At 32.4% G+C, this 27,742-nt stretch overlaps 1 protein-coding gene across 3 annotated transcripts in view; it reads left to right on the forward strand.

Annotated features, from left to right (window-relative positions):
• The window catches only part of Cdk12 (Cyclin-dependent kinase 12), a 51,810-nt gene extending 24,434 nt beyond the window's left edge, over positions 1 to 27,376 (forward strand). Inside the window, exons 8-14 of one of the 3 annotated variants that reach the window (XM_089241360.1) lie at positions 1,163 to 1,357; positions 1,878 to 2,009; positions 5,085 to 5,317; positions 5,890 to 6,044; positions 6,426 to 6,624; positions 7,261 to 7,524; positions 26,898 to 27,376. In XM_089241360.1, the coding sequence (XP_089097486.1) occupies positions 1,163 to 1,357; positions 1,878 to 2,009; positions 5,085 to 5,317; positions 5,890 to 6,044; positions 6,426 to 6,624; positions 7,261 to 7,524; positions 26,898 to 26,911 (1,192 nt within the window). In that variant the 3' untranslated portion in view covers positions 26,912 to 27,376. Of the gene's footprint in view, positions 1 to 1,162; positions 1,358 to 1,877; positions 2,010 to 5,084; positions 5,318 to 5,889; positions 6,045 to 6,425; positions 6,625 to 7,260; positions 8,060 to 9,920; positions 11,412 to 26,897 lie in introns of those variants that run through there. The other 2 variants (XM_089241359.1, XM_089241358.1) reach the window with 2 other exon arrangements.
• Positions 27,377 to 27,742: the final 366 nt, after the last annotated feature.

The raw sequence follows: 27,742 nt of genomic DNA on the forward strand, positions 1-27,742 counted from the left end.
AATACTAATTCTTTTTGTGAAAGCATCTATTGATGAACCAAAAGATTTTATAGAACCTTGTTGTTCAATTTTTCAATTCTGTTGGCATCACAGTTTTGTCTCTACATTTGATACTAAATTTGCTATAAATTGTCAATAATATAAAGATTTTTCTATATAAATGTCAACTCTATCTTTCTGATAATATAATAGATAAAGTCACTGACATACTACAGTGGTGCTTCCGCAACCTTTTCGATGACACAGACTCCCCCCCCCCCCAGTGAAATTCAATGCATCACAGGACCCCCTATAGCAAACGTCAATTCTCTGCAGACACCCCCCCCCCCATAAAATGTATTGCTTTGTGTGATTTGCATATCATAAATTGATGTAATAAATTATAATTTCACAGTGGTAAATGTGGCATTCATGCAATGGTAGTGAATGAATGATACTGTGGACCCCCTTACAAAGTACTTACTGACCCCAGGTTAGGAAACACTGCTATAGTGTGACAAGTACCCAAGATTGCAGGGGAGGTATTTCAAATTTAATTCCCTCATTTCAAAAACTCACTTTTCATTGATACTGACCCAAGTTTTTTCTTATAACCTAAGTTTCAGAGACCTTGGTGAGTTAGAATGAAGCCCCAAAGCAGAATTTTTTACATTGTTCTGCAACGAGCCCTCAACTGATTGGAAATGTTCTCTGGCAAAAAGTCCCATAACAGCGTATTTTCCACACTTTTATTAAAATTCTTCCCGATTGTTCTGCAGTAGCACTGATTGTTCTGCAACATACCGTACACTACAGATTTCATCTTTGGGGGAAATGAAGTAGCTTCATTAATAATAGATTATTTGTTGCAGTTGCTGATAAAATGTTCAGTCAACCATGTAGACAATATATAATTCATGTTATTTTTTATTAGTTGGCGTTTGTTTTTATTTTGTGTGCTACTTACTGTAAGTTTTGGTTGGGTACATTCAATTAGTGCTAAAAAAACTCTGATGTGATGAAAATTCTATTTTTCTCATCAAAATTTTTATAATGTTTGACTACAGAACAGAGGCCAATTTTACAAAGCAACCTGCACTGTGTGAGGGAATGAAGGTGCCAGGTTTGGAAACCTTGAGTATAAAACCATGATATATTCTTTTTCATTATATTTCTTTTTTAGGTGTATATTAGGAGAACTTTTCACTAAAAAGCCTTTGTTTCAAGCAAATCAAGAAATGGCCCAGCTGGAGGTTATTAGCAGAGTTTGTGGCACTCCTTGTCCAGCAGTGTGGCCAAAAGTCATTCACTTACCATTCTGGGCTACATTCAAACCAAAGAAACAGTACAGAAGAAAACTTCGAGAGGAGTTTGCCTTGTGAGCATAGATATCTGATTAATCATAAACTTTAAAATGAATTCAAGACTAATTAATCATTTCAGATGTTGAGAAAAATGAATATTTAAATTATATAACATCCTTACTCTTTATAGTATAATTGTTAATATGGTACTTATGTTATTGTATTATTACTTATGTTAATTTTAAATAACTTTTTGACATTGACTTATAGTGGATTTATAATTCTTGCTTCAGCTCAAAACTTTATTCTCCCCCCCCCCCCCCCGCAGTGTTAATGTCAATAAATTATAAAATATGAGCTTTGTAACACAGATTTAAAATCAATCGATTCTTAAGAAAATTAAAACTATATTCGTGAACATATGATAACTTGTTTTCATGTCAGTTCAGTGGCTTTGTTAGTTAAAATGTTTTGTTCATACTACAATCATAATTCATATAAAATATGGTATATATATATATCCATATTTTATATATTTATATCATGATATATATATATATTCATAATTTTTTTTTCCTTCATGTATATTTACAGCATGCCTGTTCCTGCGTTGGATTTATTAGATCAAATGCTTGATTTAGATCCTGATAAACGCATAACAGCAGAAAATTCTTTGAAATGTAACTGGTTGAAAGATATCCATCCTGAAAAAATGCCTCCTCCAAAGTAAGTTCATTTGGTCTAACTTAAATGTAATGATTTTGAGAGGACTGTGAAGATCGTGACTTCATAATCAAGCTTGCAGGGTCTTTCCCATGATAGTTCAAAAAATATAACTTACATCATATCATATATACTGTACTTGAAATGGTTATTTAACTTTGAAGAATAAATAAACAAATAATAAGAGTTCTTGCATTCCTCAATTTGAAGAGCAATATACTGGTTTCAGGTAATTGAGTTGCTATAGTTGATAAGGTTTTTCTTTTTTTATGACATGTTCATAACAGTGGCAAGCATCTTCATCAGTATTATGATATCTAATGTGGATGAAGCCCAAATTTGTGAACACAAAAGTTAAATCTAGGTAACAAGTACTGTATTTTCCTGCTCATAGTCAGCATATTATACACGAAGCAAACATTAGAATTTCTTAGTGCAGATTATATACCACTTCATCTTATCTGCAGCTTTTTCTTTCTCCTGAGAGAGCATAGGTTCATAACCGGGAGTCCACTGAGGGGTCTGTGAGCTTGATTCAGAGAAAATTCACCTAAATACATTTTTTTAATACACTGAAGGAAATTAAGTGTAATCCTAACTTTTTTTTGGAAAAAGTTCAGTCATATTAGTGGCATGTGTAATCACAAGTTCTTGGAATGATAAATAGCTTCACATTATAAGAGTTGTACCCTTATCAGTCAGTACTTCAAAATTACTGCATTTTATCCATGGCTCAGCTTACCTGACAGATATTTTTCACCATATGAATGAAATATTTCCATTCAATGGGATTCCACCGTCTATGTTGGAAGAAGTGATGTTGAGATGAAGTTGTGGGATGCAAAATCCTATATCAGCGTCTTCCAAAAAAAGATGTTTGCAAACACTTAAAAAAACATCACAAATTCTTTCGGAAATTATTTTCATTTTGATGGCTCTCAAGTAGACAAACATGGATCTGAAACCCTTTCCTATTTGATATAGACTGCATCAAAGTTGCTGATTTGTCTAAAGATTAAATTATCGAGCTCAGAGCCAAAGACCTTCTACGATTGAAATATGATTCAAAAATCATATTATATATGTATACCAGTATATTGCTCTTCAAACAGAGTTCTTATGCACCATGACACAATTGTACCCGTCTTGTAAAGTGAGCAGTGGAGTATTTGATTACATTTGCAACCACATATCTATGTGAATCAGGATTGCAACGCTTGCATCCATCAAAACAAATATTGCAATCGATAGATGTCCAGCGTGACATGCTTGTTGTGCTTTCATATGCTACGTCTCACAGTACAATATTGTTATGCAAGATAAACAGCAACAGTTTTTGCACTGAAATATTGTAATAAATCAAATTTAACTTCAAAACTTAATTAAATGCAGTAACATACTCATCTGTCTCACACGGAACATGTGAATAAGTTGCAAACTTGTTGAATGTGAACAACTTTATATATATATATAGAAGTTGTTCACATCAAAATCATATTACACTCAGTACATACATGTTTATAGTGAAAATCAGTGGCGACAGTTCTTGGACTAAAATTTGTGAAGACATCAGAAGATGCTTCCAGAAAGAATGAAAGCGATATTTGAAGTGTTTATGTAGGAAAAAAACCCAGTATATAAGCGGAATGTGTTTAAAATACACATATACGTGGATTTAATTTCATTTCTTGTTTGCACAAACACATTTTTCATTCTTTCTGGTAGCATTTTCTGGTGTCTTCACAAATTTTAGTCCAAGAACTGTCGCCACTGATTTTCATTATAAACATGTATGTACTGAGTGTAATATGATTTTGATGTTAAATTTTGATAATGTAGAAACGTGTCCATGAAAATGCACCCTACCAGCTTTCGATTCTGTTTTAAACAAGTTTTACTTTGTATCTTGAAGGTGTCGAAGAAGAAACACATACTTGTTACATGACTGTTTTGTAGTTTTATTTTATTATATTTTACACGTGTTTAAAAGTGCTTTTCAGAAGGGGGGGGGGTGTCCGTGGTCTTCACTCTACTGAATAACTGGGAATTAAAAAAGGTTAAGAACGCCTGCCTAAGATGTTTGGATGTAAATAAACATTTTAAAGATTAATTTAAATAATGTAAATAATTTTTCAAAGATGGTGCTCAAATGCGAATATAAAAATTGACATTTTTCTACAGAAACTTTTTCATTATTGGCAAATAAAATTTTCAAATGTAGATTATACGCAGGAAATGATACTGTGCCAGTATATTCAGGAAAGTGACTGTATTTCATTTTTGTAAAAATATTTTTGCTCGCAAAAAACTCTGAAAGACAGCTATACTCTGCAGCTTTTTTTCTCAGACAAGTTGAAATAGAAGAACCTAGTGGAAGTCATTGATCGTGTTACGTTTTCAATACAACGAAACCTCACTACAATATAGCTATAAATCGTTCTACAACAATATATTTTAAAGTCTTGCTTGGAAATGTCTGTAGTTAAATGTAAACTACACGTCTTCATATAATAATTCATCTTTAGCAATGTTTTTCTTGGTCTGTGAGATTGCAGTGTGTATATACAGTCAAACCTCGTTAGTACGTCACCCGGTAAACACGTCACTCTGCTTAACGGGTCACATTTTGAAAGTCCCAATTGTCCTCAGGCAGGAATTGGCACAGCTATGTCTTACTCCGTTTAACAAGTCACTTCACTTACTCAGTCATATTTTTGCTTTCCCAAGAGTGACTCATTAACGAGGTTTGACTGTATATACTTTATCATTTTTCATTTGTCTTATGACATTCACGATATAATGAGGGGTTACCATATTTACCAGCTGACAGATGGTATATAAATATGAGTGGAATAATTTTTTTTTCTGAGAAAAAAAATTCAATAAAAACTTATTCCCATTCCTTGAGATTTCATTTTGGTGATAAAGATAACCCTCAGAAATTTTTGCATATGCAAATTGTACACTATTGCATGTTATTGAGTGGCATTTAAAAAATTGAAAAAAAATAATGAAATTACCAAAATTTTGTGCTTATTACATATGGTAAAATCAAAATTTTTTTTAATGTACTTATAGCCTTCCTTTGCACCAAGATTGTCATGAAATGTGGTCCAAAAGAAGGCGGCGAGAAATGTTACACAAGCAGCAACCTGTAGAACAAGGGCTGGTATCAGGACCTGGAGTCCAGAATATGCAGTCCTATCCTCAAGATTCTGCAAGTTCAAATATTTGGCATGGGGAACCTAGTGGTAGTAGCACCAAAGAAGAACTGCCTGATCAGTGGTGTGATCGTTCTCAAGGTTTTAATGGTATGTATAATTTTGATGGCAATGATGTATTTTTACTAAAAATGGGTGTTCGATCTGTATTTTCTATTATGTTTGTTTTAATTTTACATCATCCTAAAGCAAATAGGTGTTCAAGTAGCATAATCAAAATTTAATTAAATTTTTGCATTGGATGTTTTTTAAATGAATTTCAGTCATTTTGATATTGTAAATTATTTGAAGTAATTAAAGATGCAAACATTTTTTATGGCATATTTTTTAAACCTATATGCTTACATAGTTTTTTTACATATATTATAATAGGAATTTTTTTACAGGTGAGGCTTATTTGGCTATTTCACATTTTATAATATTTTTACACAGCCTCTAATTAATATGGTTTCCTTTGTCTGTTTAAGCTGCGTAAGTTTTAAATCAAAATGACTGGTTGTTTAAAGTGAATAAGCAAAATAAATTGCATTTTAAATGAATAAATTTTTTTTCTTCACCACAAACATGAAATGAATATTCACATAGTATAGTCAATTTTAATTTTTTCCCCCTTGGGTGTTCCTTTCAGCATATGCTCATGTTAAATTCTTTCTCTTTGACAGAAGGGGAAAGAAATGTTTTCCAAGCATCTCGAGTAAAGAAAATGTCTTCTCCTGCGTCACAGAACCTTCAAAACAATCTGAATACAATAACGGCTGCAATGCAGAATCACCAAGATCTCAGTATCTATCAACTTGCTAATCTCCTTAACATAAAGGTAATTTAAAAAAATGGGTATGTGAGGTTTGGAAATATTAATAACAAAGCGAATATACATATGTTAATAAGTCTATTACAAATTGCAAGAGAACTTGAGCATGTTTTATTTTAAGGAAAAAATTTACCTTTCATTCATTTTGAATAGTGTTTGCCACTTTTATTGTTCCAATTGCCCCTTTTTATGCTTGAGTAAAAGTTGACGCTCAATTTAAGACAGTGATTTTTCAATTAAGTATAACAAAGAAAAAAAATTTTTCAGAAAGCACCAAAAAAAGTTAATCTTTGAAATATATTTCACATTTATATGTTTGTGAATGCAGAGTGGAAAACTGTGTATGTCAATTCATAGTTCTAGATAATCAGTTCATTAATCTTATAGGTGGATCAGAGTAATAAACCACAGTTGGAGAACTTGCAGTTGTTGACGTCAAGTTTACTTAAACAAAGTCAAGATGCATCTGGTTCTGATGGAAACAAGTCATCACTTGCCTCTAAATCTTCTGACAGTAATGTAACTGGCAATCGGTCAGTTCATAACAAAGATGTTCATAGGGAGCAAATCAAGTTCAAGAGAGAATGTAGGTTTTTCTAATTTAAAATAGAGGTCACATAGCTATATATACATTATTCATATCAAATTTCAGCCTTGTGGTTGAAAAAAATTTATATATATACATGTACAATATTGTTAATGTTTTGTGGAAAAAAACCAATTTTTGTATTTTGAAATTCAAGTCTACCTTGGGCAGCTATATGTTAATTCATTTTTTTCCCGTTAAACTATTTTAAATTCTCATTTATTTGCCATTCTTTCCTCTGCATCTTTGAAACCAATAAGAATTATATGGGTATTTTCATCTAGTTTTAACAGATTTTAGTCATTATTTTATTTGATATTTTTAAGTTCTGTATAAGCGTGAACCTATGTCTGTGTATTTGATCGGAGGCTTTGCATTACAATTTTTGTGGTAGCGAGATACTTTTCTCATTGCAATAATTTTAGTTTTTACTCCAGATTTAAGGGTTAATCATCATTGTCCTTATTTAGTTCTTCAAAATCATCTCCAAATTTTAGATTCCAGCAAATTATCCGTTGTAACGCACATGAAGATCATAGTGCAACAAAAGGAATAATCTTTTTCTAGTGTGCTCATGTGAAAATTTTCATATTGAGGAATATGCATTATTATGCCTAATATTCATAATATTTACAGGCCAACTTGACTTGAGGCATAGTAATTTGGCAGGGACTGGTAGAAGACAAGTAAGTAGAGAAAATTCCACGCACTTGGAAGATATCCAACCTCTTACGTCTAGTGATGAAAACGCTGTAGATATCTTTTCACAAAAAAGTTCTGTGGCATCGCCGGGACTTCGAGCTATGGGCAGTGGAAGCCAGAGCATGTCTGGAGTGAAAGCCGCTTTAGCGCAACTTCTTGCTGTTCAAGAACCTGAGATGCAACCCATTGAACTATCAGGTACTAATTTTAAGCCTAAAACTGTTAGTGTTCCTAGCTATAAATTTTCAAAAAATGTTAATCCTAATGCACTCGATTCAAAGGCAGATAATATTGACTCTTCTTCGAGTAATGCACCAATAATTAAAAAGAACAAGCCATTATTAGGTAATTTTTCTGGAGATCCATCTGTTCAGACTTTTTATCGCAGTGCTCCAAGCAGTGATACCAAAAGTGGAAATTATCGTCCAAATATTCCCCCTAAACAACAAACGAGGCCAAGTAATCAGCCACTGCATAAACAGAGGTCTCACCAGGAAACAGGACATTCATCTGCTGATTTCAATCCAAGTCTCAAACCTCAACATTCAGCAGCTGGACAACAAAAATCAGAAATGAAACAGCTCCAACAGTTTTCAAAAGGAAGAGGGAAACTGTGAACATTTTAAGTTTAATCAATTTCTGTGATGGCGTGAAAAAAAAATTTGGTATGAATTTATGTACTAATGAAAGAGTAATAAGAAATTTACTATATGAATTGTTTGTATTGATTCGAACTTTTATGACCTTATTTCACAATGTTTCATACAAGTGTATAAAAGTGAAAGAGTGCCTCAAATCTGTAAAATAGTGTAAATTATTCTCATTGGGGGAAAAAAAATTGCCTCTTGTAATTTTAATATTGAAAGAAAAAAATTATTTAGAACCTGTAAATAAGTTATGACAGAGTGCTTCCTTGTGAAAGTTCCCTGATTAATATAATTTTAAAGTAACTTCAAATTACTTTCACTTTTTGAATTTTTTTTCCAGTAATAGAATGATTTTTTTGTGATTGCAGGTTCATTTATGCATTAGCAAAACAAATATATCTTCTAGAAAATTATAGTTGCTATTGCCTTGCTGGTTTCTTTTCTAAAAAGAAAAAAATGTTTATACTGTAATTTTTCTTGTGTATAATCTGCAGCGGCATGTAATCCATTAATCAATAAATTAAATCTTTAGAAAAAGGATTGGTGTTCAGGCTTTTTCATTAAAAAAAAATAAATTGATTTTTCTACTTACAGCTACTAATACTAATAATAAATCCTTGAAAAATTATTTTTTACAGATTTATTTATAAAATATTTATTTTCATTCCATCTCGGCAAAAAAAAATTCTGCAGAAAATATACAGCCTTATATAATTTGCATGAAGAAATTCTGTTGCTATTTCAATGTATTATCCGCAGATTATACACTGGAAAATATGGTATTTTGATAGGTGGTAGACATTGATTAATAAACAGTAATACTTTTAAATGCAAAACGATGAAATAATATTGATAATTATCATTCAAGAATTTATTACATTTATGCACAGAGTAAATTACATACAAGTTATATTTAGATGGCTCTCATTCACAGTTATTTTATGATTACAATTTTAATGACCAGGAACTAACTATCAGCAAAAAATATAAAACATGTAAGATAAACATTTTGAATATGCAATAGATAATACAGTATTTCACCATATTTGTTCATTTTGATATTAGCATCATCATTAAACCAGGATTACACTGTAAAAATTTTATAAAAGTTCTTTTATAAAACTTGAAAATGAAACCAATAAGCTTATTGATTGCATTTGAGCAAATGTAACCTATGAGCTTATTTGTTGTGTTTGTCAAGTTATATGAAAGAATTTTTATAAAACTTTCATAGTGCATTTCCATAATACTAGCCTTATAAATGGTGTGCTGTTGATATATTTTTTTCTATTTTAAGAATACTTATGAAAATTTCAATAATTATCAGTAATGAAAGCTATATACCAACATGTTACTGTGAAACTTCGTTATAAGGTTTCTCTGAAACCTGATGAAATTTAAAAATGTAATAGCATCATAAAGCAGCAAAATTTGGCTGCATTTACATTGAATGGGAAGTGTTTCATTATAATATTAATTGCTATAACAGAGTGACTCTATAATGAGGTTGGACTTCATTTTATATTCAACTTAGAAAAAAATTATGGGAAATATTTTATTTGGAATGAAAATTATCTATATTTATTATACGAACACCATGAAATAGTATTTGCATAACACCATCAACTGCTTAATTTCCTAAGATGTAACCTTTCCATAATTTTAATGCAAGGCGTCAAATTTGTAAACATATTTTTTTTTCAAATGAATTTTTGGCTTACATTTATAGTTATCTGGTAACTATATTATTATTCATATTTTTGAAGTTCAGAAATACCTTATTCTAATCAATAGCAAAAGCAATACACAAATATTATTATTTGTTCAAAATGGTTAGTTTTTAATGTATGTTTTATATGAATTACTTCAAGGAAGTTCTATGAGATTTTCAATTGTGTATATATAAGTATGAATACTTGAACAAACTAAATGCTATGCCAATTTCAGTTGGATACAGTGATTAGTATTGGACATTCCAAAATGAGTTGAAATGGGTCTTGTTCCATGGGTATACAGTAAATGCTAACAGTGGATTAAGTAAGCATGAAAACATTAGTTAGAAATTTTTTTAAATAATCACATATGTGTTAAATGAATGACTATTTTTCTGCTTGGTTCCTATTTCCGGTGGTCTATTACTTGCTTCTTTACTAAGTGCACCGATATTAGATTGAACACTTAGGCTTTTTTTTATTCCTTGGCCAGAGGAAATATTTCTTGAAGCCATATAAATATTCTCTCCCTTGTTTCATTGTAAATAATTATAATTTAAAATGCTATAAAATTCCAACCATAGTTAGAATAATCAGTTGATCTTTTTTTTTAGAAATCATTGTCTAAGTCAATGATCTCTAATGATAATCTATAATCATCTAAGTTGGAGAGTTAACAAACTTTTGGTCTTCAGAGCCATACTTTGTCCTGGGCTGCTTTTCTTGGCTGTTCAACAGGCAAGTTACCTCTTCTTGGGCAAAATGTGAATGAAAAAAACTGATAAGATCAGTTGATGTATACTTATTTAATTATTGCAGAATTCTTCAGTGATATCAATCAATATTCTTAATATTCTGATTTCTATTCAAAATACACACTGCATTCAACATCACATCCTTTATTATACTTTAAAAAAATAAATATTTAAAAGATGTTGCTTTTTGTAGGCTGGTGTTGACACTCATGACGCAAGTCATTAAAATGAATAAAATCAAAAATGCAAAAAAGTTATTGCATAATGAATTATCAAACATGAGAATTTTTAAACTCCATTGTCTTATAAAAAACAATTGGACATGCAGAAATAAACAAATAGAAATTCGATAGGAAAAAATTATTTTCTGATGATTTAAAGCTTATGGTCAGTATATTTATTTTTGACGTATTTTAAAAATATAGCCTTGACTGTGCAACTATTGAAAGGCATATTTAACATCTTTTTATTAGCTAATCATCTAGAAAAAAATCTGACATCTATTGATAGATTTTGCCGTATATTTATGCCACTGCAAATAAAAATAATTTTGCATTTTAATTTATCATATCAGAATTTTTTGGAAAAAAATCATCAAAATGGAAAACTGAAAAAAAAAACAACCATAAATGAATTGGTTTCATTAAAATATAGTCATTGGAATAAGACCCATTTTATTTTGTATGTATGGGATTTTGTTTTGTTTTTTTTCCTTTGATTTTGAATGAATGACAAGAAATACTTTGAACTTTTTTGCTCGTATATATTATATATGTGTGTGTGATTGATGTAATTGATCACATTTTTTTTCCCGTTCAAAGCCTCCATTATTTGTTGTTGCCTATCAGAAGCTCGTTATTTGCACCAGTAACATATAAATCTTGTTTTAGAGGAAAATGTGAAGGAATAATTGTGAGCACAGTTATCTGGAGGCATGAATTTTGAAATAAAGTTCTTTTGTGGGTGCTGTACATCGATTTATGTATTTATTATGCCTTTTCATTTATTATATTGAAATTAGTGCATGTATAATAAAAAATAGAAAAGCGTAAATGGTATGAAAAATATACCACAACATACCAGGTGTGATCGGTAAGTTTGGGAATCACTCCTCCTCCGAGCTTCTACTGTAGACTAAAGAAATATATTTTTTTATATTACTATTATACATGAATAAACTTTCATACTGGCAATATATGCTAACATAGTATTGAATAAATGCTAATTTTTCCTTTCACTTTTTAAATTCAGTGCAACTCGTGATCAAATTAGTGCAAATCAAAAGAATGAACTGAAGCATTGAAGTTATGTTTAAAAATTTATCTGAAACTCTTCTTTTATAATTGCATGTGCAATTGTTTTTTTTTTCTTCAAATTCAAACATGATTGAGAGAGGAGGTGTCTAGATTTTTTTGGGGGGGAGGGGTCTGATCAGGGCTATGAAAATGATCAATTCCGAGAGTCTGAAGCGGGAAAAAAAGTTTATTTTTTCCCTTGATTTTCTTAATTTTAATTATGATTAAGCAATTTTGATTTTAAAAGAAATTTGAGGCTTTAGGAGTTTTTCATGTTTAGAGGAGGGAAAAAATATAATCTGGATTTGTGTGGTGACTATTCTTCGCCATTTTATTCCTCTGGTTTTAAAAATCTTTTAAAGTATAAAATTTTTCAGAGAATAAAAAATTGCATGCTTTCTTTCTTTGACTGAAATCCTTGGTAAAATCATGAAATCTTGGCATTAATTTTCTTGGAAAGGATCATGACTTCTATTTTAAATATCTGGACAGGGTAAATAATTATACAAATTTAAAATTGATTGAACAAAAAATATTTGTTCTAGTGTGCAGTCATGTTGAGGAATATTTTTATTTCACAAAAGAACAGAAGTATTGGATTTTCATACCAATTTGACATAATAAAATGGCACTATCTTGCAAAATGTCATTTGTCAGTCATATAACATGAAAATTCAAACATTTACCATCTTTACATCAAAATATGGAAGACATGTGGCAAGCACCAGCAAGAATGCAAAACAAGCACAATTCTGACAAGATAAATATGTTAAGGCAATGCATATAGATACACAACATGTTCCAACATGTACTGAATTCATTAGAAATTTAGCCGAGAAATGTGTATGGGGTGCATATACTGACAAGTAATAGAGGTAATAGTCACCTGATGATTGGAAAACATCAACCCACTCCCCCATCACCAATCTTCTATTGTACTTCTTTATTGAATGTTGAATTATATTTTATTTAAGAGCATTGACTGGATACAAAGTAATCGAGTGAAGTTAAAAATGTGAAATTGTACATAATAATGTAAAGAAGGGATGTCCAACCTAAGCTTTTTTTGCAACACACATATATAAAGGATGCATAGTTAACAGGGCGAATGACATTTTACTGATGAACCATTCATTGATCCTAGAGGCATACTTTGAATTAGAAAAAGTATCCAAATAACGTGTAGTACTCATATATGTCATTTATATTGCAGGGGGTTATAAAAATTATTAAAATAAAAAAAATATATTTTTTATACTGTCCCTGTGTGCCCAAAAGCCCAGTTAGAAAGTTGTTGCCCTGTCTCTCCTGATACCACCAAAAAAAATATCCACGGTTCTAAGTGATATTCACTGAGATATTCAAATTTAAAAAACAGGAAAGTTGGGAGGAAACAGCATTAAATGTGGGTGAAACTGTTTTCCTGCATTTAATGCTGCCCCCCCCCAACTGTCCTCCCTTTTTGGAATTTGCATATTTCAGTGATATTCCACTTAAAACCATGGAATGTTTTTAGTTGGTATCAAGAGAGATAAGGAGTTGGTTCCCTCTCTGATTGAATTTTTGGGCACACAGGCATGGTATTGAAAGTTATTTTCATTTTAATAACTACAACTTCTTGAAACATGAATGACACATCTGAGTACCACACGTTATTTTGGTACTTTTCTGATTCAAAGTATATCTCTAGGATCAATGGTTCATCTGTAAAATGACATGCACACTATATATACATCAAAACCTGTCAAAATTGGCTACATATAGTTCCATTAAAATCTGAGGTACAATATTGTAAACATTCAGTGTCAAAGGATTATTTCCATTCAAAACTCATCCTATGTGGGGAGGTGTCAATGATACAGAGCTGTCCAAACTGGCAGGTTTTGCTGTACATATAAATAAAATGTAAAGCCAAATTTCTTATTCTAAGTTGATAGAACAAGTGGAGCTCTTTCTCCCATACCTTGAAGAGTGGAAAGAAATTCTTTAATTCTACTTCAAGGGCATTAAATATATTCATAACTTATTTGCGGTAGTTCAGAATGGCTTGTTCGGCCCCGTTATAGCTTTTTTTTGTTTCTCTTGATGTAAAAAGAGAAATTATTACAATTATATCACTTGAAGCTGCTTAACTTTTTTTATGGACTTACTGGTATCATTGTGGTGGTCTGCTGAAGTTGGTTTTCTGTGGTTTCAAACTTTGAGGTGAGAATGCAAACCAATCTTCCTGTTAAAAAGCCTCACCAAAGAGAGCAACAGGTTTACAAATGGTACAAATATTCAATCACTTCTGAAATATAGATGGCAGCATTGAAAAATCAGCCACAACACTAGATACACACTCAGACTGTTAGGTACACACATTACACTTCCAGCACAACTCATTAGGTAGTAGATTGCCCATGGTGATATAGACCTTAGTTGTACTCGGTTTGGAAGAAAGAAAGGACTTACTGTCATATTATGGGATAATTTTGAATATTCATTTTTGTTACTAAACTTGAGCATAGCTAATAGTTTCCAAACCTTTTTGCAGTTCATTGCATCCTTTGTTTAGCAGAAGTTTTCCACACTGCTTGAGTCAAAACATCAGCTTCCCTAACAGTTATTACAGTGCTGTTAGATGGATTAACTGAAATACATTGATTAAAATTCCCGAATAATTTATGCGTAATGTAGAACACGTGAATGTTTTAATTTCAACGTGGCTTCCCTAGAGGCTGGTCAGGGTAGTTTAGCATAGAATACAGTTTGGTTTTATCTTCAATTTTGATAAGGACAATTTATTTGAGAATATCTTATGCAAAGATCTGACAAAAAGCTTGCAGTGAAATTTATTCACAGACAATGTGGTGTTTGTCCTAGCAAAAAAAAAAAAATTTTCTCCCCCATATGTATGGTATAAAGAAACTACTGCGATTGATATTAGTGATATGTACCAATTCTAATATACATATAAGGCAGTGGCTCTCGAAGTGTGTGGTACACCTCCCAGAGGCATTGCCAATCTACGTCAAGGGCATCATTACGAGCTCTTGACATTAATGCATTCCTGTTCAATGCTTAGAAGTAGTTCAGTAGGACTTTTCTGGGAGGCCACGATGAACATTGACTGTAGCAAGAAAGTCACGGGTGACAAAAGTTTGAGAACCACTGATGTAAGGTATTCTTTTAAGCACTCTTACTTTATTATGTTTTTTCTATAACACGATTCTTTGAAAATTTGATCTAGAAATATTAGAGTAGTGATTTTGCTGCTTGTGCAAAAGCACAATGCATCTAGATACATAATTCAAGGCATCAAAATTAGATTTTACTCTCATAAATTCTGTTGAGTTAAAATACTTTTTCAAATTTTAGGCAATTTCTTTTTCATAGTTATTTCTTTGTTTTTCATGAAAAGAAATACTCCTCTCTTTACGAAATGGACCCCTAAACTTTTAGAGAGGGGTGAAATTACTCTTGAATTTTTTTTTTCCAGATAAAACTTCTCACCAGTTTAAAAATTTCATTCTTTCATCCTCTTCGAGAAATTCCATATATATCTCACCCATGTTAGTTCCAACTCACTTTATAGTGATATTGTGTGATTATAGTGATTATTGTGGAACTAATTAATCACTCAAAGCAAGGGGAACCCATACTTGAATAGTGAGTAGTAATTAGGGAAACAAAAAAAATCTGAATACTACTATAAGTAAGACACAAAGGATCCTAAAATGCTAAGAACAGACAAATCGGCCTGTTCTGTCAATTTTTAGGAATTTTCCAGAATCTCTGAGAATTTCCTAGCATGCTTATCCCCCAAACATGCTGGTTAATGTGGGTGGGGGGAAAAGATACAGTATGTAAAAGATAAGATTCCAGAATAAATAGCTGTGGAATTTTGATTTCCAAACACTTTAACGATATCTACAATACACACCTTTAGTGGAAACTAGGGTTAAGTTGATTTGATCGCCCCTTAGGCTAAGAATAATATTATTAGTCTGAGATTTTCCTAGCTTTCCTGTCTCCTCTCCCATCTTTTCAGCTTGTTCTAAATACCTACAAGGTTTGTTCGAAAATGTCCGACCATAACTTTTCATGCGTAACCCAATGAAGTTTGAAGAGGGAGGCCATGGTTTGTTGCATGTATGTAGGGGATCCTAGTGCATATACTTGAATTTTTACGTGCCTGCAGAAGCTGCCAGTTGCCTGCACATTGGTGATGAATGAGATAAGTGAGCAGCGTCTCATTTTCACTTTTGACAAAATGGCAGAAAAAACTTAAACAACACTCCTGCATTAAATTTTGTGTGGAGCCAGTGCAAAAAATCTGCAAGATTCAACAGACCTTTGGAAATGTACACCACACTGATAAAGGAGTGGTACAACCACTTGGAGAGTGAAGCACATTTCGGTGGGCCTTCAACATCCAGAAATAAGATTGTTATTGACCAAGTAAGGACTGGGGATGCAGGATGGTTGAATCACAATCAGAGAACTTGCAGACAATGTGAGCATTAGCATTGGATTAGTTACATTTGACTGACGATTTGATCTTCGGGAGATGCAAAGCCAAAGTCATGCTGACCATCTTTGACTCCAGTGGCGTGGTTCATCAAAATGCACCATACAGTACAACTATCACCAAGGAGTGCTTTCAAGAGGTTCAGCATTACCATTGGCAGTGTCATCACAATTAATGCAGTTGCATTATTCAAGTTTTGCCTGCCATTTTGTCAAAAATGAAAGTTTTCAAAGTTATGTCAATTTTGATTAGTTATGGCAATTATATTTCAAACTATTTCGTCATTAAAAAATATAATTTTTGCATTTTTGGTGGAGGAACCAAAATTATTGTCAAATACAAAGTTATGGATAGGAAGAGTAGTGGCATTTCCAGTACAAATATAATTAGAATGAAATACACCAGCTATACGTGTTGCACAGCTGCTAAGTTTGAAATGCCAATATTGCTCATTTTTATGAAAACAAAATAATTAATCATATTTAAATATTACAATCTGCAAAAATTAAGGTTTTTGTTTTATGAGATGAATTGATTAATTTCTTTCTGTATGAAACCATGAATGAACGCCAAAACTGCCACTGGACTTAAACACTTATCCCGTTGCCAAGATCTCTTCCAGCCCAGCTTCTTGGCAGAGTCTGGAACATCTGTACGGGAGCAAAATATCTTGGCTTAGAGTGGAGGGAAATAAGTTCGAACTCTTTCCCTTCTTTCTAGACTTGCCTTTCTCCCTTCTTCTGCCTTTTTAATTGGCAACCCTGTGAATGGAATTACATTTTTATTCCCTTTTAACTCATTATCGTTCATCACTTGTTATTTTCTTTCTTGTTACAGTTTGACAAGTAAAAAAAATAGTATTACATACATATATAGGAGGGAAGGGCCAAAAGCCTGCTGCGCTCATCTTTTCTCCTTTATTTCAAAAGTGCACCATATTCCCTTACATTAGCTGGCATGCTAAAAAAAATTGGGAACACTAGTTTTTTGGATGTTGGACTCTGATCCATTCCCGTCATACCGCGAAAAGTGAAGTTCCATAAGGATCAAATGATACATTCAGAAGACTAATATCATGTGATCTGATAATAGGCGGATGGAAATAAAATGATTGGTTTAAACCAGTGATACCCGATTTGGGCGCTAATGCCCCCTGGGGGGCGATCAAATGTTCCAGGAGGGGCGGTAGAAGCTACGAGTATAACATAGGATTCTATGGGTTAGATTGTGTTGGGGGCGATGGGAGGAAAAAATTTCTGAAGAAGGGGACGATGGAACAAAAAAAGTTGGGAAACTGGTTTACATTTTAGCAAACATGTTTTGTCCAGAAAGTTGAAAAATGAAAATTAAGCATTCACTTACTATTCTAACCTAATTACTACCGGTCTAATAAAAGATACTGTAGTTTTGCAGTTTTTTAGATATATGCTGTCGCTTTAGTTTTAGAGTATCTGTTTTGCGGTACAATTCTTAAAAGTTTTGCTCTACTTATTTAAATCTGAAATACATGATCAAAAATACAAAACTACTTTGCAGTCTACCAAATTTTCTATTCAACTCATCTGATCTACGAGAATGAATATGATTGGTATCTGCTGTAATATCAAGATTTATGGTAGCTTGAATTCTAGGTTTGCTTTTGCTATCTACAACATCATTTGTAAAAAACAAAGGATCCTAAAATGAAGAAAACAGACAGGCTTCAAATTTTTCAGTGAAGGATCCTAAAAGGTAGAAAACCGACAAGCTTCAAATCAGCCAATTCAATCAATTTTTAGAGTCCAGACATTGAAAAATTATCCGGAATCTGTGACTTGAATTTACTAGCATACTGGTTTCTCTTGCTGTTTCCAAGCATGCCGAGGGAAGGGGGGGATATAGTAATCTATCCCAAAAGTACCAATTTTTGAGATGTGCCGCTGTTACGCCAACTGTACATTTTCCAAATCTGTTGCCAAAAGACTGTACTCAAATGGGTTAAAAATTGTTTTAATTTATTTCCAAGAAATATTCATTTATTTATTCACATTATTGTATATAATACACTTCAGTAGCACTATCCGAAAAAATAACTTACGATAAAAATTGTAAGATAAATCGAGAAGTTATCTAAGTTATACTTAGATAAGACAACCACAATCGCTTTTTTATGGGCAGTGTATTACATAGTATTAATTATTAGTTTTTCTTTCATGATATGCACTTCTATATTGAATTGGTGGGATTTTGGCTATATTTGACATCCATATTTATGGGTATTTTTTTTCCTTCATATTTAATTTCACTCTTCAAAATTTTAAGGGGTATTTTTATAAAATCAAAGGGCTTTATTTTGTAAAATTAAGGGCATTATTATTTTTCATCAGTGAGAAATTTAACTCTATTAAAAAATACCTAATATATTTAGGAGGATTAATTGGGTATTTTCACTCCTTGACAAAATTTTTAGGATTAAAATTGAATTTTTTTTAAAAATGTGTATTGGCAAACACTGCTTGTGTATAAGCTGCCACTCTTCTCCTATTTTGGAACACATTTTTGAATAGAAAAACTCGACTTAATTTTTGAGTACATATGATACTCAGAATATTAAAAAGTTGGGCTTATACCTTCATTTTTTTTAAATACAAAAATTTTTGTTTTATAATTTTGTATCATTAGAATAAAATTTGATACAGTTGCAAAAAACCTAAAAGGTAAGTGAAATGTGATTTCTGTTGGTTTTTTTATTTTTCTTAGTTTTAAAACGTGCACATAAGAATTAAAGAAGAATATTTTTGTTTATGATAGGTTGGTTCAGGGGTGACCAACAGCTGGCCCGCAGGCCGCATGCGGTCCATGAAGTGAATTTTGTGTGGCTGTGACAAGGTAAAAGTGCCGTGAAAAAATTCTGATCATTATTTGAACTATCGGTTCCAACAGCATATTTCTTGATTAACACAAACTGCTTACAAACTTATTTCTAGTAACGAAATTAATTTAATACCTAACTAATTCAATTGCGACCCGCGACGCTATAGCTGGCCATTGTGTTGGCCCGCAAACAGAAGTTGGCCACCCCTGGGTTGGTTCAACACTTTTCTTTAACACTAGAATGCCCAATGTGGGCCTTATTTGGCGTGCCTTGAATTTTGAATATGTGACTCAGGCATTGTTTTTAGTCTGAGACCATAGCAACTTTTTCGGAGGTCTGTGATCATTCCTTGTTTCGAAAGTTTTATATATTTCTTAGTGCTACAAAGTTTCAAAAAGGCATTCTACGGGTAAGTAAAACTCTGAGCATTCCAGTGTTAATTATCTTTGATGTTTTAGTTCGAAAGGCTGTTTTGTATAATGTTTGTAAATATATATAGTGGCTGTTTTTTGGCGGATTTTTTTCTTTTGCTTGAAGAAAGGAACACATATATCCATTCCTAACTACATTAAAGGATTTGTGATTTAGTGAATTTGTGATTTTCTATCCATTTATGAAAAACTTTCGATTGCTTGTGTGAACTTCTATACATGTGGCGTATTCAATGAATGTGATTTGAATGTTACTTCAAGAGAAAAGTATGGATGTTGATGAACTTTGCAAAAGTACTAAAAAAGGAAAATTATTTCAAACTGTGCAGTTGTTGAATATGTGAGATAAACAATTCTGAAGGTGTCTATCGACTTGGAATCAAACGAGTGGATGCTCTGAATTTTCATTATTCAATTTTTAAATGCAATGAATAAATGGAGTTTTTTATTTCGTGTGCTGGAATACATACGTTTGCATCTTCTCGTCATTTTCACTTGGCTGAACGAATACTGTGAAAAATGAAGTGAAATTCTTGTGTGTCTGGTGGTTCCTGTGAGTGTTTGTCTCATCTTATTGGATAACGGTTCAGAAAAAGGAATGTAATGTGCAGTATATCGTAGAGCGGTAAGTCTTTTTATTGACAGAGTGCATTATGTTTAACAGAGTAATCATATTTCAAAAAAATTGGGAGACTTAAGAAAAGACAAGTAAATGCATGTTGGCTCAGTGATTAAAAAAAATATTTAATATTTGATGAAGCCATTTAGTATAGAATGTAAGTTATAGTCTAGGTTAATCAAACATCCAATATATCAATGATTTTTTGAAGCTTCCAAATAAATAACAAGGAAGAACGTACTGCTAAACTTGCATGTAACTTTTTTGTTGCCTTCAGGTTTTTGCCTATCTTTTTAAGAAAATATTTATTAAGAAATAAAAATTTTTTAAAAGAAGCATAATTTATATAAAAATCTAGGGGTCCACTTGTCCTACTTTTTGTCTTACTTTTCATGTTTTTTTTTATCAAATCCATGTAATTGATTTTAATTGAGGAGGGAATCATTGATACATTGCCAAATATTACAAATGATGTAGATTGCAATTAATGATTATGCCAAAGCAGAAACTATCGGTTTTAAGGTTATTTGGGGTGTATGTGAACCATTTGTTTTAATTTTTCTTTTGATTAGTTTGTTTGGTTGAGAGTTTAACAAGTAGACCTAAAGTCATTGAAAATTTTTTGTCTGGATGAGAAAAATAATTTTGTATTTACTACTTGATGGTCTTGGACAACAACTAACACTCATCATTCCAAATTTTGATGCACATTTGGTGTATAGGTGAAACAACAGTTTGCATAACCAAGCCTTTGGATACACAGGCCTATTTTAGGTTTGGTAATTGTGATGCTACCCAATATCATTCAGTTGTCTTCTAGGCCATTCAGTTGTCTTCTATTTTTAGGCCATGCAGAGACATAAACAATATTTACAATGCTCAGCAGAGCTAGAAATGAAACTGCTTCATTTGTCATAAACAATTACACTGGCATTGAGCAGTAAAATGTAAACATGTCCTTTAAAAACAAAAGTATGGACAACACAGTAAAACCATCTGGTTCTCCTTGACTTATTTGTATTGGACCTTATAATTTACGCATTTTGCACTGTCCTTTTTGAAAGTTGGTCTTGAAGAGCATCGTTATTTAAAAAATTTCGTTTTCATAATTTGCTGTGTATTGTCAGAGTTCACAGACTGGACTGTGAAAGACTCCAAAAAGAATGCAATATATATTGTGAGAAAGAAGAAAAGAAATATCTGTGGTTGCTAGTACACTGTTTTGGCCAAACATTTTTTTCGTTACCAAGTTGTCACGTTGCTTTGTCTTCAGTCAAACTTGCAGGATATTGAAATAGAGTGCTATGATTTTTTTTTTTAATTTAAAAAGAAAAATTTAAGGGATTTTTTTAATTATGCTATGATTATGTTGTCTAAAAAGGGAACCCTGCTCTACATTTTAGTCCTACCTTTTCCTAAATTTTTTGAGTGGGAGCTCTGAAAATCTCAAAAGATTAAATTGACTTTATGAATAGTTTGAAAAGCTTCAACTTCATAAACTTTAAATTGATCAAGAATTTTACTAATTGAACAGGACATATCAATTGATAAAATTTTTTTTCTTTAAAAGTAACATTTTATTCTTTAAGAAACAACTAAAGTAATTGAAATTAATAGACTATCTGGATATTATGCCAGGGTGAACTTTGGAAAAAGAGTTGAACTGTTCATTGGGAATTGAACCCAGGACCACTTTCATACTAGGAAAGTGAACTGACATTATACCACGGAGAAAACAATCATTTTTTTCCCTTTAAAACACTCTTGGTAGCCTGGCTTACTGGGTAGACATTTCAGGAGGAACAAATGGTAGTTTCTCTGTGGTGTAATGGTCAGTGTGCAAGAGGTCCTGGATTTGATTCCTGGTGGAGAGAATGACCTTAGCATAATATCCAGATAGCCTATGGATCTCGTATATTTTGGCTGTGCAAAAACCATCATCCATCTGAAATAAAATAATTGTCGTACTTAAATTTTTTGATCTACAATTTTGATATCTTAACTGATTGAATTATATGGTATGTGATCTGGATTAACTGTGTGTATGAGCCAGTTATGCTATTCAAAATGATTTTCAGCATTTGAGAGAAGTCGGTCAAATTTCAGTTTATTCATAAGGTGTAACGTGATATACCAAGGTAAAGTTTTATGACTTTTCTTTCATGTTTCTGTTTGATTGAATTTAATTGAAGACTAGTGGGGTGAATGAAAGAAAGGAGGTACTTAGTCTAAGGCACTTGATCATATTAGTCATCTTATATCACTTATCTATCGACCCTTATATGACATTATACTCACCTAAGGTGTTATATCTCTAAGGGTTGGGGTATTGTGAGCTTATGCAGTGGTTCTCAAACTGTATGGTCTCTCTCACTTGGGAGGCAAGAATTATCAAATTTCTTAAACTGTTTAGTATTTTTTTGTGGAAATGAAACATGGTATGCATTTACATATTTTTAAGGAGCTCAGAGGAATGCCTAGATTTTGTGAGCTCAGGGGAGCCAATATATATGAAAGTCATAAACCACCTGATGTAGTGTGTTAGATTAGCCATTTTGGTTAGGGAATATACAGACACAGTTTGTCTTTTTTTCCCCATAGAAATTTTCTTTATAGACTAAAAAAATGCTATTAGTAAGTATTCAAAACACTTATTTTTCAAATAATAATAATGTACGAGAGTTTTATGTAACGTTAGCTTGAGAATGGAAATTGATATATGCATTGCACATATCGTGAAAGTTGACTTTTAAATGAATCTAAAATCTTGAAATTATGAAAAAAAATGTTGTGGATTGACTGGTATTTGAAGCAACTTTTGTGTATTTATGAGCTAAAGCTAATTTGAACGTTATCGTACTGAACGCCTTCATTTGCAAACGATTCCTAATCCCTCAGAGTTTGAAGAATTTTCACAATGACTTAAAAGATTGAATTCTTTCTTGCTGATAAGCTCTGTGAACTAAGGATCATAAGTATTTTGTCCTCTGGGAAACAGTAACTTCTCCTTCCGCACGAATGCTCGAGTGGAATCCTTATATCGATTTTTTATTAACTATACAGTAAGATGTTTTTAGAAAATTTGAAGTAGATTACCGGCCTCCAGATTGGAGCTCACAGAGATCCGTCCGTCTGCATCATAATCCCCGCATGTGGAGCCGGAACTGATAAGGGAAAAGTTGAATGTTCCTCCGAATCTATTTTTGTTTTTCACTATAGAAATCTGTGGTGAGCCCCTTGAGAAATCCTATTCAGATAGACAGCAAAAAATTGTCCAGAATGTGGGGTTCTGGGGTCTGTCTCTTCCCCTTTCTTTCGATGGTCAAGGAGAACGTAGGCGGAATAGACTTGAAAGATTATGGGGGGGGGGGGGCACGATGATACCAATTTTTATATTGGTATACGCATTAGATCAGTCAGCTCCGTCGTTGACGCTGGGGGGGGGGGGGGGGGACATTGCCGTCCATGCAAAGCCGCAACTGGGGAAGGGGAGCAGGTGGGGTGAAAATTTCACACTTTAAACTTCCCTTCAAAATTACGGGAGTGCCAAAATGTGTGCTAGCCCCAGCTGACTGAGCATCTAGTTCCGGTCCTGCCCCCCCCCCCGTATCTCTGCCCTTGATGAAGAGGAATTAATTTCTTAGGTATGGAATGCTCCTATAATAGTTCCCCGCACTCCTCAGGTATTTTTTCCCCCGCCGTCCAATCTGTAAGAAAGAATCGCAAATTTGATTGTAATTCACCCCCCCCCCTTCCGGGACAGTCCCAGTACCCCTATAGGTCAATATCACCCGCTTTGATAACCACCAACCTGTATGATTGTACGTATATTACTTACGAAAGCCGTTCAGAAAGATTTTTTTTTTATTTGTGCCTTTATGAAATATAATTTTCGAAAATATTTTTTTCTCTCGTGTCCTCTCTCCTTTCTACATTTAATGCGTGTATGTGTATTTGTAACTTATGAGGAATTTTAAGTTCAGCAATGAACGTATCTGCCAATTTTAGTTCTTGCAAATTCGTGTTGATGCTACCATGGCCATGTTTTTCATTTGTATGGTTCAGTGCTTGTTTGTGTTTTATTTTTTTACCTAAAAAACAAATGAGAGAGACTGATAATGTTGCGGGGGAGTGGTGGTGTTACGTCTTTCCCGTGCGGCTCAAATTTTCCCGTTGAACGATTATGGTTTTCTTCTATCACTGTAACCTGTAGCAATCAGCGAACTTTCACAAATGCTATAAGATAAAGGATAAGAGCCGTTAAAATCAATTTAAAATTTCGAATTACAAATAGTGCCAATATTTTTCCGATGTTACGCGTTCGTATTTGTGCAATGCAGTCAAAAGTAAAAGGTCACATCAATCATCTTTGATAAACGTGCGCTTGAAGTTGGGTAATCGAATGTATCTGCACACAACAAAACGGAGATTAAAAATTAATAGCGTGAATGATTAAATTTGTGAAAATTAAGATCTGTTTCTTTGGTAAAGAATTTTTGAATTCTGTAAGCTGTTTTTAGTTTTTTTTTTTGTTTTCGTCGTGATCGACTACTACAACTACAAACTGGTAGTAGATGGCGCTGATGTTTGTTTACAAAACAATCTCCGTGATTGTGACATCCGATCCGGCTGTCCATAATGATTCGTGGCTTGAACTACGCGATTTAATTAAACATATATGGAGTTTAAAAATTTCATTTAAAGAAGCTAATAAGTACGTGTCAGAAAAAAAAGAACGTATTGAATGGTGGGCAATGTGATGTTCGTTGATTAAAATTAGCTGGTGCGCGCTTAGTGCTGGTATCCATGCTACAAATATGCTTTGAATTTCAATTTTAAAGTAGCATAGATGGGGCACGTGTGAGGAAACGATGGCATATATATATATATAATTAGACTCGCAATATAAGAGTTGAAGAAGGGAAAAAATTTCCGGATGCTAAAACGGACAATTACGCACTTAATTTGAAATTCCTGCTATAACTTGTTTAGAGCAACAATTATATGCTTTTTTACATAAAACAGCATTTGCATTAAGATAGAAAATTTGGTTGGAAAACTAAGTGTGAGGTACTGTTGTAAATTGATAACTGATCAATACCTAAATCACTTTTTTTTTTACAAATCCATAAAATTTAACCAGTGCGAATATCTGCTAATGAGGACATGTAGCAGTATTCTTAACAACATTTTTTCTTTATATAAATTGTGTTGATCTCTTCTCATGATTCTGGTTGTAATAAAAATTTTAGGAGTCGATAACCCATTTATTGTCTTAAGGAGCTTGATCTGTGGATTTTGACAGCTAAAAATCAACAAATTCATGCATTCAAGTAACTTATTGGACAAAATATGTTTTTAATAAATTTTTTTTTCTGAGAATTTATTTTGTGCTTGGAAATATTCATGTTCTCATCTTATTTAATCATAATCATGCATTTCTTATTATAAAGGTCATGTAAAAGCAATGCAATGTAAATTGTAAAAAACGATATGTTTATAATGATAATTTATCTGTTATCATTGAGGATTATGAAATGTTTTACTTGGATGATGAAATGATATGTTGCCAGATGACACTATTCATATTTGAAGATGAAATAAGTTTCTAAATGAAGCACTGAATTACTGATTTTTATTTTCATCATTTGTTACAAAATCCCTGTATTTTTCGTATGCTCATGACAAACAACAGCATATATGTCAAAATTGAAATGATTATGCTAATGAGTATTTCTGAACATAGTTTTTTTGCAAATGTAAATTTGATTAGTAATTTATTCATTGGAAAATTGTTTTATAATGTTTGTCATTTTATTGAACAAAGGTTAGTAGGTGCAGTATTCAACATAATTGCGTAGTAATGAAAAATTCAGGCTTTTGCCATTTTTATTTTAAAACATGGAAGACAGATGTCAGCACGAGTATAATACTAAGCTAGCATGACTCTGACAACCTAAATGCCAAATAGACATGCTTATACACATACACAATACATTCCTGTATGTACCAATTCATTACAAAATCCCCAGAGGAGTGTTTACGAGGTACTTGTAAGGTTATATAAAGTAGTAGATCTCATAAATATAGCAATTGATTTTTCTGTTCAGAAGGCTGTGTTTCCTCTCCAAATAATTTGTAATATTGTAGCCTATTTGTTACACTGCACACATGGGTGGGGACACGGGGCCGAGGCATTATAACTGAGACTTTCCTCAACTGCAAAGTTTTTTCAGTTTCCTTCAATATTCCTTTGTTATCTCAAAGCCCCTTATAAGTTGAAGCTCTTCTTCAAGTTGATATACACATTCTGACTTTACACACAACAACCTCTTAAATGTTGAGATATCTGAGTGGAGATATCATACTTGCTACTATTTAACTGTACATGCACCTCGTACACATTCCTGTACAGAATTCCCAATGAATCACACGATCTGGATTGTGTTCAGAGTTGTGCTTGTTTTGACTTCTCACTGACATTGCCATCTGCCTTCCATATTTTAAAATAAAGATGGCAAGTGCTTGAATTTTCATATTGTGTAAGTATCATATTAAAGCTGTACCCACTATCTGCGGAGACTTAAATGGTAGACTGGTTATCATTTGCAATACTACTCTCACCGAAGTTTCAATTCATGTTTCAAAACATACATTCATAGTTACACACTATACCTCAAAATTTGTTTTCTCATTTATCACCTTTGTTAAAAAATTTTGAAAGCAATATTTTTTTGATTTTCAGATGAGAAAAGATGACAAGGTGTTGCAGTCCTAGTTCTATGCGTAATACCAAGATATATAAATTTTTTCCATATTCAGAAATGTAAGTAGATGTGAAAAGTTCAAAACTGTAAGAGAACAAATATTTATGATGACAGTGGTGATTTCAACTATTTTTTTTAAACATATTTCTTTCATTTTTGAGAAGAAAAAAAATTAGCAACCAGTGTTAAGTATTGACTTGTTATATACCCCTGATGAATTTCAATGACGTTTATTTAACAAAGGATAACAGATTCCTTGAAAGATGGACTTTTACTTGAAAGATTGTCAAAACAATAAACCACTGCAATCGTAAAGTAAACAATATTTTCATGTTTCTTTATACATAAAAATATGAATCGAATATGGAGCTATGAAATTCATACGAAAGCATGGATGTTTTTTTTTAAGTGCCTGAGAGGTTCTCGTATTTACACAATAAATTATAAATTTTTTCTTAAAATAAGTTTTTTATAGTTGAATTTTTTTTTCTTGGATGATATAATCGTGAATATTTATTTCTGAATGATTCTATGTAATAAGTCCAGCACCTTCGCGAATGACCAGCCACCTAGTAAATTTACTAGTGTATGAGGTTTGGACAATGTGGGAAGGGGCTGGCTGCTTAGTGAAGATGGTATATTTTAAGTAGGAACATAACATATGCATAAAAAAAGGCATCACATCCATTTGTTCAATATAGAGTTCGCTACACGCTGAAAATCCAGGCTTGAAAAATCCCTGGCATCATCACCATGGTGTCTAGAAAATGAATATTGCTAAAATATTCTATATGTGGTTGTTAAATTAAGTGAAATTATTTAA

This window comes from Pholcus phalangioides, unplaced genomic scaffold (assembly GCF_987345545.1).
Source record: "Pholcus phalangioides strain wild (caught in Gottingen) unplaced genomic scaffold, Ppha-v1.0 ptg000013l_1, whole genome shotgun sequence".
In the NCBI taxonomy this organism is placed as follows: Eukaryota; Metazoa; Arthropoda; class Arachnida; order Araneae; family Pholcidae; genus Pholcus; species Pholcus phalangioides.